The following is a 17,252-nucleotide window of genomic DNA, read 5'->3' as shown; positions in this document are numbered from 1 at the left end:
CGCCCTCTCCCTCACCCCTTCAGGTCTTTATTCAGACATCACCTCCCGAGACCCCCATATCAGCGCAGCCCTGTCCAGGCACTCCCCATTCCTCGCCCTGCACAGTTTTCTCCACAGCACTCTGTGATAAGTGCTGCTCCTTACCTTCCTGCCCCCCGGACACATAACTTCCGGGGGGCAGAGAATTTTTTCACGGTGTGCCCCCCGTGTCTAGAACTGCTTGATCGATAAATGGGATCAGTAGGCATTTGTCAGAGGGGTGCTGAGTGAGTTGTTTCCGTTCTCCTGGTTGGACTTGCCATCACTTTCCGCTGAATGGTTCCTGGGAGCTCCCTGTTCTGACCTCGGCTCCCTCCTTTGGGTCCGATGCTGGCGCTAATGTGACGCTGGCGCCAGGCGGAGCATTTGAGCTTATGCCCCCCTGGCTCCCGGGCGCCCTGGGGCCCCGGGCCTGGCCTCTCTCGGCCCCAGAGGAGAGGGTAGACCACCTCAGGGCCTGTTTGAGGCTGCAGCCACCAAAAAGGAAACCCAAACCACTCAGCTTGTGCGATGAGATTCATTCAAATCTGAGGACAGCAGGGACACTGAGCCCAGACAGAAGGGGCCGGTGGTGGGGTGGAGTGGGATGCTGTAAATGCCTGGAAAGGGGGTGTATTGGGTCCTCAAGCCTCACCTTGGCTGCCCGGGACTTGGCTAGACCCTGAAGAGGGAGGCTGTTTCCCAGTGTCCGGGAGAAAAGGCACAGACCTAGCCTGGGGGTAGCCTGGTGTGTGTGTGTGGGGTCGTCTCCCTAGAGGAAGAAGGCCTAGTCTGTGATGCTCCCCCCTCTCACCCGCCACGTGGAGGAGAATGCGCAACCATGGGGTGTCTCTAAGCTGAGGAAGAAAAGCAGCCTAGCCTGGGGGAGGAGGCCCAGCCCTGGGAGCCCCAGCCTGAGCGAGGAGGTTCGCTCCTTGACCGTCTCACCAGCTTCTGGCCCCCGGCGAGTCCTAGTAGAGGGGAGCCGGGGTGCAGGCGGGCTGCGGGCGGGCGGGGTGCTAGGCGAGGGCCCGGGCCACCAGCGCTGCCAGAGCCACCAGCGCGGGCAGGGCCAGGCGGGGGCCCGGCGCCGCCCCCGACGAGCAGGTGGAGGCGAGGACAGCGCGTTTGCTGGAGCTGCAGTCGGGCCGGCCGGCCAGCCGGAGGCCGGGGAGCGCCCGGAGCCCCTCCGTCCCGTCGGGGGCGCTGCACAGGTCTCGGGATCCGCAGCCCCGCACGCTCAGGTTCCCGCCGCCTGCGGAGACGGAGAGGCGGTGGGGAGGGCGTAAGGGCGCGCGGCGGGGTGACCTGCAGGCGTCCCCTCCGGCGCCAGCCCGCACCCTCCATCCCGGGGATCAGGTGTCTCTGATGCAGCAAATGACCCTGGAATTCCCGCCAGCCCCGCAGAGTGGCCTGTTTCGCCAGGTCAGAGCCTTGCTGGGATTTTGGGAAACAAAACTGTCACCTCAAAGAGGAAACATGGGCCCTGGCCGGTTTGGCTCAGTGGATAGAGCATCGGCCTGCGGACTGAAGGGTCCCGGGTTCCATTCTGGTCAAGGGCATATGCCCAGTTGCCGGCTCAATCCCCAGTAGGGGGCGTGCAGGAGGCAGCCGATCAATAATTCTCTCTCATCCTTGATGTTTCTCTCTCTCACCTTCTCCCTTCCTCTCTGAAATCAATAAAAATATTATTTTTAAAAAAGATTAAATTAAAAAAAAATGGGGAACATGGGAGGGAATGGCAGACCCTCGATTCCATGCCTTTGGGACACTCACTAGCGATGTTCTGACCCTTGAGCGGGGCCTGGCCCAGCCGCTCTTCGCTGGCACTCGGCGCCTTACCTGTGTGCTCCAGGCATTCCTGTCCTGTGCCCAACATTAACAGAAACCGACGCCTGGAGGCCACTATTCCACACAGCCGGCTTCGTGCACAGCTTCCCGGGGATTGCCTATGCGTCTTCGGAGCCGTACAGTATAATATAGTGTCATACTTCCGTATACGTACAAATGTACAATTGTAGCCAGTTTATTGAGGACTTGATGGGAGATAGGAGAGTGAAATGGTCTTATTTTACCCACAAAAAACACCTCACCACCATCGTGGGTTATTTTTCAGTCCTTATCTTCGAGGGATGTGTATGGAAATCCTCTTGGTTGAAGGGATAAGATACCTGAGTTTGTGTTCAAAGTAATGCAGGATGCGATGGGACTGGCCACGAATGCATGATTGCTGGAGTTGGGTGGAGCGTATGGGGGCGTTTACTGAACTGTTCCCTCGTATTTATCTTTGAACGTCTCCAGAACACAAAGGCTAAAAAGAAATGTAAGCCTCGCAGCCTGGTCGGTCTTTGTCTCATTTTGCCCTGAGCTGGAATATACTTCCTCAAAGAGCCGTGTTTGTGAGGCACTGTCCCACACGCACCCTCACCCCCAGCCACCCACGCGTGCCCACGTGCGCACACATCTCAGTCACACGCAGCTCCCCTGCCGTCCCCAGAGGCCCACACACAATCCACACAAACACACCTGTGCACCCGTCCGCGGGCGTGTCACCCCTGCCCAGGAGACACACACAGGCACACCCATAACGCTGTGCTTACACACCCAGCTCCTCGCACATCCGGTCCCTGAGAATGTTGATGGAAGGCCTGGCCTGCGGGGTAGCCTGGTGTCACGGAAGCCTTACCCACACAGAGCAGTCACGACCGCTGACGCTGAATCGCGTCAGTTCCGAGAGGCACAGCCCCCCTGAAACCCACACATTTCGACATTTCTGAGTAGAGCTGACTTCCTGTCTCCCCACCGATACCATCTTAGATTCGCTGAGATGCCATATATCTCACTTGCTACGGCCTGGAATGATGCTGTTCAGCACAGCAGCCACTGGCCACATGTGGCTGTTGAGCACTCGCGATGTGGCTGGTTCGAACTGAGCGGTGCAGTGAATGTACAGTCCACACCCGATTACAAAGGCTCGGTGGGGAAGAACGCATGTAAGGCTTATCGCGTGTACCGTTTCCTGTATCGGTGGCACGTTGGATATACTGGGCTAGAAAGAATACATTACGGGCCCCGGCCCGTTAGAGGCTAGTTGTTAGAGGGTCTTGATTCCCAGTCAAGGGCACGTACCTCAGTGGCAGGTTCTATCCCTGGCCCCAGTCGGGGCGTGTGCGGGAGGCAACCAGTGGATGTGTCCCTCTCACATCGATGTCTCTCTCTCTCTCTCTCTGTGTCTGTCTCCTCCCTTCCTTCCACTCTCTCTCTAAAGGTCAATGGAAAAAATATCTTTGGGTAAGGATCATATATAGGTAGATAGGTAGATAGATACACTGAGTGGCCAGGTTATTATGATCTCTGAAAGCATAATAATCTAGCCACTCAGTGTATATATATATATTAGAGGCCCGGTGCATGAATTTGTGCATGGGTGGGGTCCGGCCAGCCTGGCCAGGGAGAGGGGACATGGGCGGTTGGCTGGCGTGCCTGCTGGTTGAACTCCTGGTCGAGGGGACAATTTGCATATTAGCCTTTTATTATATAGGATATACACTGAGTGGCCAGATTATTATACGTTCAGAGATCATAATAATCTGGCCACTCAGTATACACACACACACACACATGTATTTACATATATATATATATTACTAAATTAATTTAATCTGTTACTTTGTACTTTTTAAATGCGGCTACTAGAAAAGTTTAAATTATACATGTGGCTCACATTATATTTCTTTTGGGCAACACCCATCTAGAAGTTGTATGAGTTATCTTTACCAGATTTTCACAACAGACTTATGAATCAGGGACTACAATTATCCTCTTTCTCAGATGGGAAATTGAGGCACAGAGAGGCAGAGTCACCTGCCCAAGACCGCCCAGCTCATCAGTGGTAGATTTGGGGTTGGACCCCAGGCAGCCTCGCCCCAGAGTCCTGCTTTATGCCCTCTGCTTTCCTGCCTCTCTCATGGACTCACTTCTTCCTCACGAAACCCTGTGAGGTGTGTTCCCAGTACTCCCATTTACCAGAAGGGGAAACGGAGGCTCCATGAGATGAAGCCACTTATCTTTGGTCTCAGAGTGTAAATGACAGAGGTGGGCCCCCAACTCAGGCTCGCCTCATGCCAGAGCAGGGCGCTCAGGCTCGCTCACGCACATGTGCTCACACCAGACACGCACGTTACCTTCTTCAGACACCAGGTCCAGCTGGACACACGTGGTCTCCCCACGGGGACACTGCACGTACAAGGAGGAATTGCAGCGCCCCGGGTGGCCGTCGGCACAGGTGGGACACAGGAACTTGCTCAGGGTGCGTGAGGCGGGCAGCGTGGCTGTATGGAGGAGGGTGGCGGTCGGCCGGGCGGACTCGGGACCTCTCGGGGTCCGCCGTGCACGCGTGGGCTCTACCACGGGGAACCACTGCCCTGGGCTTGCCCACGGAGCAGGGTCAGTGCCTTAGGGCAGCCTGGTTGGGGCAAGGGGGTTACGTGATGCTCCCGCCCGCCCGCCCGCCTTCTTCAACCCAGGACAAACTCCTCCAGGCCCCCCACCCCCACCCCCGGCTCAGCCCCCCATCTGACCGCTTCCTGGGGGCAGCATACCCGGAGGAGTGGGCTCCTGGCAGCTGCCTTGGCAGCAGGTGGTGTTGACCCAGAAGCCAAGACCGATGCTGTAGGTCAGGGCAGAGATGGGGTGGTCAAATCTGCAGTCCTCGGCGGCCACGCAGGAACCGTTTCTCCAGGAGACAGAGTCCCCGCCCCCTAAGGCTGGAGAGATTTGTAAGTGGATTTGTCAGGAAGAGCAATCACAAGCCGCCAAGCCCCGAGGGGGTCGTTGCTCGCATTCAGTCTGCCTGAGATCACCCCTGATACACACAGACCCTGTCATTGTTCATCAAGTTCAGAGAGCCTTCCTCCCGCCTCCTCCCTTAGGGTTCCAGTGTGCAGGTGCCTCTGGATCTGCGGTGTCTCAGCAGCCTGCCTGTGAGCACCCCATCCCCTTAGCCAGAGCCTTCTCGGGGACCCCGCGCCCCGCCTGGTCCGCCATACTATTCCCATCGATACTGCTGGCATTCCTGTTTATACTACTTCTGTGTCTTCCTGTTTATACTATTCCTGTTTATAAATTTCTGTGTCTCTTGAAATTTATACAAAAGAAAGACTGGTTTCTAGTTCAACTCCTCTTCCCTTAACAGGAAGGTCCGGTCTTTCTTTAACGGGGCAGATGGACAGGCGACGCAGGGGGCTGCCTGCCCAGGATGTTGCAGTAGATTTCAAGATGGCCACACTGTCTCCCATCCCACACGCTTTTTTTGCAACATGACCTCACCCCTGCTGCATCAAGAGGTGCAATCCCTTTCCTCATTCCTTAACCCTGAGCTGGCCTCATGACTGCTTCTGACCAACACACTGTGGCGGTTCTGGGCTTCACCTTGAGGAGCAGCCGGTAGCCCTGGCCGGTGTGGTTGGAGCATCAGCCCACTCCCCGAAGGGTCTCAAGTTTGATTCCTGGTCAAGGGCGCATGCCTGAGTTACAGGTTCAATACCTGGCCCCGGATGGGGCGTGTTCAAGTAGGCAACCAATGGATGTGTCTCTCTCACATTGATATATATATATATATCCCTCCCTCCCTTCCCTCTCCCTCCCTCCCTCCCTCTCTTCCACTCTTTCTAAAAATCAATGGAAAAAATACCCTTGGGTGAGGATTAAAAAATGAAATAAAATAAATTGAAGACACTGGTTTTTACTTCTTCCTCCTTGGAAGCCAGACACCATACTGAAAGGAAGCTCAACGAGGCTACAGACTGATGGGGGCCACGTGGAGAGAGGCGGGTGAGAGGTGGAAGGTGAGAGGCTGACGTGAACGCTCCAACCCCCGTTGCGTTCCCAGCTGAATGCAGCCACCTATGTGACTCAGCCTTCACTCCCTGGAGCAGAGCTGCCCAGCTGGGCCTGGGCAGCCCACAGAATGCTGGGAAATAATAAACCGTTGTTTTACGCCATGAAGTTTTTTTTTTAATTGTAGTAAAAAACACACATATACAGTCTTGGCCATTTTAAGTGTACAGTTTAGCAGTGTTAACTGCATTAATATTGTGAAACAGATCTCTAGAACGACTTCATTTGGGCAAAACTAAAACGCTTTTACCCATCAAATAGCAACGCCCCATTTCCCTCTCCCCCCAGCATCTACTTTCTGTTTCCATGATTTGACTCGTCTAGATACTCATATAAGTGAAATCATATAGTATTTGTCCTTTTCTACTATATATATAAAAGTCATTACTTTGTTTGTTGTTTCTTTCCTTTTTTTTTTTTTTGGTGCCGAAACCGAGGACCGGACTATTTTTCTATTACACTTGGCATACAACATTATATTCATTTCAGGTGCACAACATGGTGATTAGACATTTCTATGCCTTACAAGGCGATCACCTCAGTGAGTCTCGTACCACCCGGCACCGCACATCGTCGTTACAGTGTCAGTGACCACATTCGCTGTGCTGCACCTCACATCCCCCCCGACTCTTAATAACTGGCGATTGGTACTTCTTAATCCCGTCACCCTTCTCACCCAGCCCCCGCCTCCCTCCTATCTGGCAGTCACCCATTGGCTCTCTGTGTCTACGAGTTTGTTTCTGTTTTGTGCGTCGAGCCCCTGTGTGAGGAGTTGATTTAGTATTCAGCAATCAATAGCTAAACACATGTGGCATCCGATTTTAAACTCACCTCCTCCCCTGCCACCAGCCTCTGTCCCCCACGGGCAGGAAAGGGCTGCTGTGAGTCAGTAAAGGCAGCGGGCCCGGGACCTCCCCTTCCCAGCCCCGACCCAGGGACGCTCACCCAGGATGCCCGCCGTCTGGAGGCAGTAGCTCCTCTCCGCCGGGCAGGAGAACGGGTGGCAGTGGTTGCTGTCTGAGCAGGTGAAACAGGTGGTGCCGTTAGCCTTGCTGTGGGTCGAGGTTGCTCGGGGATCTGGGAAGAGAGGAAGATGAGCTGCTGGAGGACAACGTGAGTGTGTGTGTCTGTGTGTGTGTGTATGTGTGTGTCTGTGTGTGTGTGTGTGTGTGCGCGCGCGCGCGCACATTTCTAGGCACCTCGGTATGTGCATGTGGTTGCGCAACTACACCGTGTGTGTGCACTTCTGCCATGATGCCGTTCGTGTGTAGCAGCATGCAGGCCTGTGCACGCGTGGCTGTGTGTGCCTATGTCGAACCCTGTGTGTTCTGGAACTGTCTGTGGGAGGATGGGGGTGTTTGGGGGTGCGTCTCCATGGGCCCCCGTGGGAGCAGGTGTGTATGTGCATACCTGTGTGAAGAGAGCACGTTTTTATGTGCATGTGTGTAAGGCTGGTTGTGTGTGTGTGTGTGTCTGGGTATGTCTGTGTTTCCAGCAAGGCGTTGGGGTGCTTGGATATATATGCTGGCACACAGATGTGAATGTTTGTGGATGTTAGCCTGTTTCAGCGTATCTGTGGATATTTTGTGCTTTTATTTTATTTTTTAAATGTTTTTATTGATTTCGGAGAGGAAGGGAGAGGGACAGAGAGATAGAAACATCAATGATGAAAGAGAATCGTTGATTGGCTGCCTCCTGCACACCCCCTAATGGGGATGGAGCCCGCAACCCAGGCACGTGCCCTGACCTGAATCGAACCTGGGACCTTTCAGTCCGTAGGCCAACGCTCTATCCCCTGAGCCAAATCGGCTAGGGCTATGTTGTGCTTTTATATATTTGCATGTTTGTCCTGTCTCTCTCCCAGTCCACATGTGTGGGTCTGGATCTGACAACCGATGTGTCCTCGCATGGATCTATGTCCATAGGAATTGCATATGCGGAAGTCCCATGGCCCACGTTCCAGTGTAGCAATCCTATCTTCCCCTTTTCCTTTCCATATCGTAAATGTTGAGCTCCCGAATTTACCTCCCCCCCACCCCATTGTGATCAGTAATTTAATTCACTGCTTGGTTTTGAAAAGTAAAACTCCACCCTAGCCGGTTTGGCTCAGTGGATAGAGCCTCGGCCTGAGGACTGAAGGGTCCCAGGTTCGATTCCAGTCAAGGGCATGTACCTCGGTTACGGGCACATCCCCAGTGGGGGGTGTGCAGGAGGCAGCTGATCGATGTTTCTCTCTCGTCGATGTTTCTAACTCTCCATCCCTCTCTCTCCCTTCCTCTCTGTAAAAAAAATCAATAAAATATGTTAAAGAAAAAAAAAGAAAGACAAGTAAAACTCCTAGCAGCTGGGAGTCGGAGGAAGTGAAAGTAAGAATGTTCCCCTTTTGCCTTCAGATTCAGCAGAGAGATCGTCCGCCCCACAAAACCGTCCTTGCCCTGTGGTTTCCAGCAAAAGCATCTCCTGTGGCCGGCACTGAAGAAATGCGGCCCCGCCCAAGTCTGGAAAGTTCCTTCCTCACCTGCGGAAGGCCTGCCATTCTGTTCAGGTGCCTCCCTTAGAGAGCTGTCGCCCTGGGAGCACTACCTCAGGGACATCTCTCTTTTCTGGGAGACAAAAACCACCGTCAGTGTCTTCGTTAAGCCAGAGGGAGACGGTCGGCAAAAGTCTTCTTTCACAAGCAGGAACGTGAAAAAGGGAAGGAAGAGACCCGGATGCCTTCTTTACACCGACTTAGATCTCTCACCGCACTTACACGACAGGACGTTCATGGTTAGACATGTGTGTTCCTCTCTACACCTGTTCTGAGTGCCAGGGTATAAATGTGGGTGTTTGAGGATGTGTGGCTATGTGCCAATGGGATTTTTCTGCTTCTGGGTATGTCAGGTGGTGTGTGTGTGTGTGTGTGTGTTCGCACATGTGAGTAGTTACACTCCCTGGGAACATTATAGTAGGAGGGAGGGGGTGCCCTGGGGACATACAGGGTTGGGAAGGACGAGTGGGACCCAGGGAGGGCAGAGAGGGTAGGGTCTCCGGAAGTCAAGGTTCAGAGCACCTGGCTGGGTGGTGGGATCCTCAGCGTAGCATTCAGGCGGGGCCGTGAGATGAAACCCAAAGGCTTCGGGGCCCAGGGTGCTGTTCGCTCGCAGGTGGCACAACGCTGGCGTGGCGCAGCCCCTGAGCACTGGGGGGCCCCCTGCAGAGACAGAGGGAGGCGTCAGGGGGACTCAGAGCCCGAGCCCCCTCCTTGATGTCGGTCTCTCTCTGTCTCTCTCGATAGCTCTATACGATTCACTTTCAAACATCCCTCGTCACTTCTCACAGCCTCCTGGGCCTGCTCTTCTTTGCGATTCTAACTTTGTTCCTTCATACACGTCATCTACAGCTCAGCTCTGTTCGGGAGCTGGTCACCACGAGGGTGGCTCCTCGGGGGCCCCCTGTGCTGTCCGTGGCTTCTGCTTCGCTCATGGTGGCTCGCTCCCTGGTGCCTTTCGTGAGCTCTGCTTGTGAGCTCTGCTTGTGAGCTCACGTTGGGTTGGTGCTGATCTGTGGACGCCCTGGCGGCTTTTCTCCGGAGAGGACGTTCTTTGGCTTATTCTGAGAGCTGGGAAGTGCTACCACCCTGGGATCGTTCCAGCCCCCTTCCGAGGTCCCTGGCATCTACGGGACCCTAAGGGTCAGCTCCCCAACTAACTGTAGTGTTAACCTAAGAGCTTGCCACCCAGAGCAGACATCTCCGCTCAGTTCCACGTCTGCTCACTGCTCTTGTCCTGATTTCCCGTCACATTTTTATCTTGTTGGAAGACCCTTGGACAGTCCCCTAACTTCCGGTAAGCCCCCCAAGGCATGGAGAAATATTCTTGTACAGCATCCAGTTCATCTGTAAACAGTGGCATAAGGAAGTGTATTGTCTGTAAAGCGTTTAGAAGCCATAATAAAGCCGACTAAAAGTCCATCTGCTTGTGATTATCACCATGTACCGGCATTTCCGAACAATGGCAGTGATACAATACTCCTCCCAGCCAGGGAGGACCACTCCCACCTCTCCTGCTCCTGCTGCGCGCCCCCCCCCCGCCCCCCCCCCCCGGCCTGCCGTATGCCACTGTGTGTAGCAAGAAGGCCCTGCGAAGGGTCCGGTCCGCTCTGCAGGAGCCCAGGCCACTTCTCTGTCACCTGGTTGGCTTCACAGTTAGTGTACCCTCTGGTCAGTCTAGCCTAAGCCTTTTGCTCCAAAAGCCCCTGCTCCGACCATTTGCAAAAAGTGGGGATTTTAAAACACCTCCTCGCCCTAACTGGTTTGGCTCAGTGGATAGAGCGTCAGACTGGGGACTCAAGGGTCCCAGGTTCGATTCCGGTCAAGGGCATGTACCTTGGTTGCGGTCACATCCCCAGTTTGGGGGTGTGCAGGAGGCAGCTGATCGATGTTTCTCTCTCATCGATGTTTCTAACTCTCCCTCCCTCTCCCTTCCTCTCTGTAAAAAAATCAATAAAATATATTAAAAAAAAAAAAAAAAGGTGAGGACCTATGCCTCCTCCTTTTACACCAGATGGACCTTTGTGACCGGTTCAGCCAGTAAAGCCCGATAGAGGGGACCTGGTGTGACTTCCAGAGCGAGGCTGTCAAAGGCCATGCAGCGGCCACTTCGTTGCTGGAATGCTTGCTCTCCACGTCTTCAGCCACCATGTAAAGAGGGTGGCAGCCATGATGTCAGGAAGCCCAAGCTAGGCAAGGTGGAGAGACCACACGGAAAGGCCCCTTCACCCCCGCGCCCCCCCCCCTACGTCCCACCGTTGCCCTCCAGCCACCTTCTGACTGCAACCACGTGAGAGGCCCAGAACTGTCCAGCTGAGCCCTTCCTGAATCCCCAGCCCACGGAAACCACACGTGTTCATAAAGTGGCGGTGGTTGCGTTTAAGCCACTGCACGGGCAAAGGATTTGTTCATTAGCCATACGTGACCGGCACACGCATGCAAACGGACCTCAACCCTTCTTTGCGCAGGCAGGAGGAAGGCGCGCCATGCAATGACCTCCTGAAGGGAGCCCTTACCTTGCGTCCATGTGCCATTGAGGGTGACACACACCGTCTGGTGTCCAGTGCAGCTCATGACCGAGAGGGCGTCACACGGGGCTGACCTACTCCCAGAGCAGTAGTGACACTTCACCCCGTTGGGCGGGGCCCCCTCTGGTGGGAGTGAGTAGAGTCAGGGTGGGAGGGGGGCTGAGGAACACGTCCGCCAGCCCTCTGTTCTTGCTGCCTCCACCCGCCACGATCCACAACCTTGTCCTCCAGCGTGGGGCCAGCTGACCTCAGCCATCTCCTTCCGGGCCCTGAGGACTTATTCCGGGAACAGCACACAGAGCCGTGGGCGGGGCTGGCCCCACTCGGTTCACTGGTCCGAAGGAGCCTTCGTGCTGGACCCTAAGGGCCCTTTGATTCACTCCACAAGCATTTCTGGAGCCTACCCTGTACCAGGCCTGCCGTGGAGACTCAGCACTGCCCGTCCCTTAGAGACCTCAGATCCCAAAAGGGGTTAAAAAGTGATCCTGCTTGTTTTTGGTTTTAAGGTCTTGTGGTATTCTGCAAAAGGGTGGACGGAGCCGAAACCGGTTTGGCTCAGCGGATGGAGCGTCGGCCTGGGGACTGAAGGGTCCCAGGTTCGATTCCGGTCAAGGGCATGTACCTTGGTTGCGGGCACATCCCTGGTGGGGGGTGTGCAGGAGGCAGCTGGTCGATGTTTCTAACTCTCTATCCCTCTCCCTTCCTCTCTGTAAAAAATCAATAAAATAAAAAACAATCTTCTCCTCACATTCCCTCAGTTAAAAAAAAAAAAAAAAAAAAAGAGTGGACGAAGCTGTGGCTTCAGCCTCCACCATCTGACTAAATTTGAGAGCTTTCTTAGACATTTAAGAGGAAGCTGTTGGAGCATACTTTTCATGAGTCAAAACTAAGTCACGAGGCATCTGAATGTGGGCTGATATTGAAATAGTGGCCAGTACAGGAAAGGAGACTAAAAAGGAACCATAACTGTGAGCAGTGCTGCCCGCCACGCGGCCACTGTCCACGCGTGGCCGTGGAGCACGTGAAAGGTGGCAGGTTCCTCTAGGGTGTGCTGTGCGGGCAAGACGTACCCTCATGTCAGAGGCTCAGTGTGAAAAAAGAACGTGAAATTTTCCATGAATAATCCTGGATTGACTACATATGTGTTGAAATGTTTTAGGTGTGGTACGTTAAATAAAATATATTATTAAAATTAATTTCAGCCGAAACCGGTTTGGCTCAGTGGATAGAGCATCGGCCTGCGGACTCAAGGGTCCCAGGTTCGATTCTAGTAAAGGGCATGTACCTTGGTTGCGGGCACATCCCCAGTAGGGGGTGTGCAAGAGGCAGCTGATTGATGTTTCTAACTCTCTATCCCACAACACAGGCGTGTGCCCCATCGGGAACAACACTCAACCAACTGAGCCATTCTGGCCGGGCCCTTTGTGACTTTTTGATTTGGCTCCTGGAAAGGCTTTCATTACATATACAGATAACATTCTATTTCACTGGACGGCGCTGCTGTTGATCCTCTACCAAGAGACAATTACTCGAGCCCTGGCAGGGTGGCTCCGTTGGTTGAGCGTTGTCTTGTGCACCCAAAAGGCTGCGGGTTTGATCCGGTCAAGGGCACATGCCCAGGTTGCCAGTTTGATCCCCACTCGGGGTGGGCACAGGAGGCAGCCGATGGATGTCTCTCTCTCATATCAATGTTTCTCTCTCTCTCCCCCTTCCTCTCTCTCTAAAATAAATAAAAACATATCCTCAGGTGGGGATGAAAAAAGACAATTACTTGAGTATTTCGAGGTAGTCCCTTTTATCCTCCTCTACTCATAGTAGTTTTATTCAAAGCAGTTTCGATCAAAACTGCCGTTTTAGCCCTAGCCGGTTTGGCTCAGTGGATAGAGCGTGGGCCTGCAGACTGAAGGGTCCCAGGTTTGATTCCGGTCAAGGGCACATGCCCAGGTTGTGTGCTTGATCCCCAGTAGGGGGCGTGCAGGAGGCAGCCAATCAATGATTCTTTCTCATCATTGATGTTTCTATCTCTCTCTCCCTTCCTCTCTGAAATCAATAAAAATACTTTTAAAAAAAACTGACATTTTATATTCTTTGTTGTTGTTGTTCTTAATTCTCACCTGAGAGTTTTTTCCCATTGCTTTTTAGAGAGAGTAGAAAGGCGGGAGAGGGGAGAGAGAGAGAGAGAGAGAGAGAGAGAGAGAGAGAGAGAGAGAGAAAGAAACATCAATGTGAGAGAGAGACACATCAATTGGTTGCCTCCTGCATGCTTCCTGACTGGGCCAGGGATCGAACCTGCAACCCAGGTACATTCCCTTGACCAGAAATCAAACTCGAGACCCTTCAGTGTGCAGGCCAACTCTCTAACCACCGCGACCTCCTGGTTCACCAGCCAAGGCATGGTGTTTTATATTCCGAATGGTATGCCCACCTCTCGACTTGGACTTGGGTGTTTTTTGATTGAGGTACACAGGTTAGGAGGAGGGACACCCCAGTAGTTTGAAAGGATGGCTAGTAACCCCAAGTGTGGAGCTCTCAGGTGTCCCCATTGCTACCCCAGCCTCATGCAAATTCCTTCTTTGAAGAAATTACCGAGCCACGAAAAGCAATCTTTATCACCGCTCAGGGCCAGGTCTAGAGTGAGGCCAGCAAGGTGCTCACTGTCAAGGTTGTGGGAGTGCAGAGTCAGTGCATGAGTGTGAGCACGTCCTTAAATCGTGCACCCCGGGCACCTCGCTGGCTCGCCCCACCTGGGCCTGCGCCCACCCATAACATTGCTTGTTCTGCTTAACTCGCCTTTGAGGGAGCCCCTCTCAGGAGAACTAAGAGTCTGGGGCTTCTCTCCAGCCCCCCAATGACTCAACAACCACAGCTACAATTTATGGCGTGCCCACTACATGCCAGCTTTGTGGTGGATGCACTCTTTGCAAAACTTAGCTCACACCCATTTTCCGGACGAGAAGACTGAGGTTTTCCCTGCTCTAACTAGCCAGGCAGAGCTTGAAACAGAGGCCAGGTTCCCATGACACTCCACCCAGCTGTGTGACAAACCTGGTCGTGCAACCTTGCTGCAGTTGTTGTCACAACAGGCTGTGCTGAGAATCGAGTTGGGGGCATAGGTCAGGGTGTAGACACCTTCTTGGCATTCCTGCGGGGCCACGCACGACCCGTTCTTGATGAAAATCTCATTTTCTAAGGATAGAGGTTGAGGAGGGGAGATTAGAGACCCCCAAGCCCTCCCAGAGGTCCATCTGGGACCTCAACTGGTGTTGAGACCACCCCTGCCCCCATCCCCAACAGTACTGAGCTGGGCTGTGAGGCAAAGTTTGGAGCCTCCAGTCCCAGGGTGGCTTACCCCTGACTCCCCCTCCGGCCCCTGCCCACCCACTTCACCCATCCTCTCTGCCCAGCCCGGTTCGGTCTCTACCCAGCTGCATCTGGCGGAACAAGCAGGAGTCCTTGGCGGGTGGACAAACGGTCTCTCTACAGTTTCCTGGAAAAGAGCAGGCTGGGCACGTCGTGGAGGTCCCTGTGGGGAGACAGGGGTGATCAGACCTGCTATTTGAGGAGAGAGAGGAGGAAGGACACACACACACACACACACACACACACACACACACACACACAATCAAGAACAGGACGAAGGCTGGGTGGGGCCCTAACCGGTTTGGCTCAGTGGATAGAGCGTCGGCCTGCGGACTCAAGGGTCCCAGGTTCGGTTCTGTTCCGGTCAAGGGCATGTACCTTGGTTGCGGGCACATCCCCGGTGGGGGGTGTGCAGGAGGCAGCTGATCGATGTTTCTAACTCTCTATCCCTCTCCCTCTCCTTCTCCCTTCCTCTCTGTAAGAAATCAATAAAATATATTAAAAAAACAAAAAAAAGGCTGGGTGGGAGCGGGTAGGGCTGTTGGAAGAAGATCAAGGAACATCTTCCTGGAGGTGCAAAAGGCTTGGGGGCGGGTGTGAAAGAGCGTGGGCACGGCGTGGAGGTGGGAGTCAGCGCCGGCGAGCTGGAGCTGCTGGCTGTCTCCACCCAACCCTCCAGCTCTGCCGTGGAACCCTTTCCCTGACAGCGCCTCCCTCGGAAGCCCAGAAGGGAACATGTAAGAGTGGAATTCTCCTTCTTAGGCTGGGCTGGGGAGAATCACCTCTGTCCAGGCAGCCTTCTTTCTTTAAAAAAAGAAAAAAAAAACCCATATATATATATATATATATATATATATATATATATATATATATATTATATGATAAAAAATATTTTTTTAATATATATATATATTTTTTTAATATATAATTGATTTCCAAGAGGAAGGGAGAGAAACATCAGTGATGAGAGAGAATCATTGATCGGCTGCCTCCTGCACGCCCCACACTGGAGATGGAGCCCGCAACCCGGGCATGTGCCCTGCCCAGGAATGGAACCGTGACCTTCCGGTTCATAGGTCGCCGCTCCACCACTGAGCCAGGCCCGGCAGCCAGTCCTCTTCTCGACCTCAGAGAGGCCCCGAGGCTCTTCCCAGAAGCTTTCCTTTTTCCCAGAAGCTTTAAGGCTGCAGGAAGCACAGCCCGGAAACGGCGGCCCTCCTCTCTGACTTCCTCTCGGAGAGGAGGACACTGCAGCCACACCGACTCACAGTCTCACCCAAGGTCACACGGCCTCGCACCCTGGGGTCCCGCTGCTCCGTTCCCAGCCCGGCCACTGGTGGCCCATTCAGAACCAACAGGGCCGCTGGAAGGCAAGGGAAGGGAAGAGTAATAATTACTCCTGATATCAGACAGGGCTACGGATGGCCCGAGGGATGGCCCGAGACTGTTCTAAGCTCTTAAAAATTCCTCAAACAGCCCTGACCAGTTTGGCTCAGTGGATAGAGCATCGGCCTGAGGACTCAAGGGTCCCGGGTTCGATTCTGGTCAAGGGCATGTACCTTGGTTGCGGGCACATCCCCAGTAGAGGGTGTGCAGGAGGCAGCTGATCGATGTTTCTAACTCTCTATCTCTCTCTCTCCCTTCCTCTCTGTAAAAAGTCAATAAAATATATTTAAAAAAATTCCTCAAACATGTCAATTCAGTGAATGCCCCCAACAGCCCCCTGCGGCAGGGTCAGGGTCATCATCACCCTCACCGCACAGCTGGGGAACTGAAGCTCGGTTAGGTGGCTTACGCCCAAGGTCACGGCTAGGGCGTGTCCGTCAGAGGCGGGATTGGAACCCGGGCAGCCTGGCTCCAGAGCCATGCCTGCGCCCTCCCTTCGGCTGCCTCTGGGAGACAGCAAGCAGAGGTGGAGGGAGCTGGGGCTCAGACTCAGAATCCCACCCCCCACGTGAGGGTGGGCCTCCCCTCGCTCTCCCTGGGACCCCACTCAGTGGCCTACCTGCGGGGGCAGCCAGCGCTCCTAGGAGCACCAGCGCAGGGAGGATCCGGAGCATGATCCCGGCCGGAGAGGAGGAAGCAGGACACGGGTGCCCTGGCCTTTTATTCAAGGTCCTTGGCTGGGGTGGCAGCCCATGAGGCGGGAAAGCAAACAGGCTGGGGAGATAGCAGCCCCACCCGCCATCCTGGCCCACGGGGTCACCTGCGGGGGGGAGGGGCTTAGGGAGCATGGAGATGGGGAAACTGAGTTCTAAGAGGCACTGAGTGGGAGAATCCTGGGGCTACTCAGTGAAGCCAAAGAAGGAGAATGAGTTTTGTTGTTATTATTATTACCATTAGTAGTAGTAGTAACAATAGTAATAATATTGCTATTCTTTTGCCTGGTCATTCCAGAGAGACGTTAGCTCACTGACTCCTTACAGCAGTCTTACATGCCACTATCATTAAACCCAGGAGAGACGTTCAAAATACTTTCCCATCAGTCAGTATCAGCCAGGCCACGCAGCAGTAACGACTCTGCCGGCGTGCTGGAAAAGCATCCTGGTGGCCTCCACTCACCTGGAGTTCCCCTTCAGTTGCTGGGACATGGGGTGCTAGAAGAACCTCGACATGCTATGGGTGGGGGGTGGTCTTGGGTAGCAAATTTTCACCAACCAAATCTGGAAGTAGCTCGATATTTTAACAACTGGTACAGCTGAAATCAGCCCTGAGTTTCCCCATTTTATGGAAAAGGAGAATACGGCTCACTGTCCAAGGCCACAAAGTGAGGATGTTGACTCAGCCAGAATTCGAAGCCAGGCCTCTATGACCTGACCACTGGGCTTCCCCAAGGGAGGGGAGAAAAGACAGCCCCCTCCCCCCCCCGCCATGAGGCCTGCATTGCGCTGCTGCCTCTCCCTGCCTCTCACTGGGCA

At 54.0% G+C, this 17,252-nt stretch overlaps 1 protein-coding gene across 1 annotated transcript; it reads right to left on the bottom strand.

Annotated features, from left to right (window-relative positions):
• Positions 1 to 71: 71 nt before the first annotated feature.
• On the bottom strand, positions 72 to 16,394 carry LOC307092524 (uncharacterized protein; the record flags this gene model as incomplete). The annotated part of the gene is made up of 9 exons (XM_079759797.1): positions 72 to 1,273; positions 4,203 to 4,349; positions 4,620 to 4,784; positions 6,862 to 6,993; positions 8,969 to 9,109; positions 10,963 to 11,097; positions 14,020 to 14,160; positions 14,396 to 14,497; positions 16,340 to 16,394. 9 exons carry the CDS (start codon positions 16,392 to 16,394, stop codon positions 1,038 to 1,040), a joined length of 1,254 nt encoding a protein of 417 aa, XP_079615923.1. The 3' UTR covers positions 72 to 1,037.
• Positions 16,395 to 17,252: the final 858 nt, after the last annotated feature.

The sequence above is a fragment of the Cnephaeus nilssonii genome (genome assembly GCF_951640355.1).
Source record: "Cnephaeus nilssonii genome assembly, chromosome: 20".
NCBI classification, from domain to species: domain Eukaryota; kingdom Metazoa; phylum Chordata; class Mammalia; order Chiroptera; family Vespertilionidae; genus Cnephaeus; species Cnephaeus nilssonii.
Note: the sequence above shows the minus strand (reverse complement) of the source record. Positions and strands in the feature narration are given on the sequence as shown.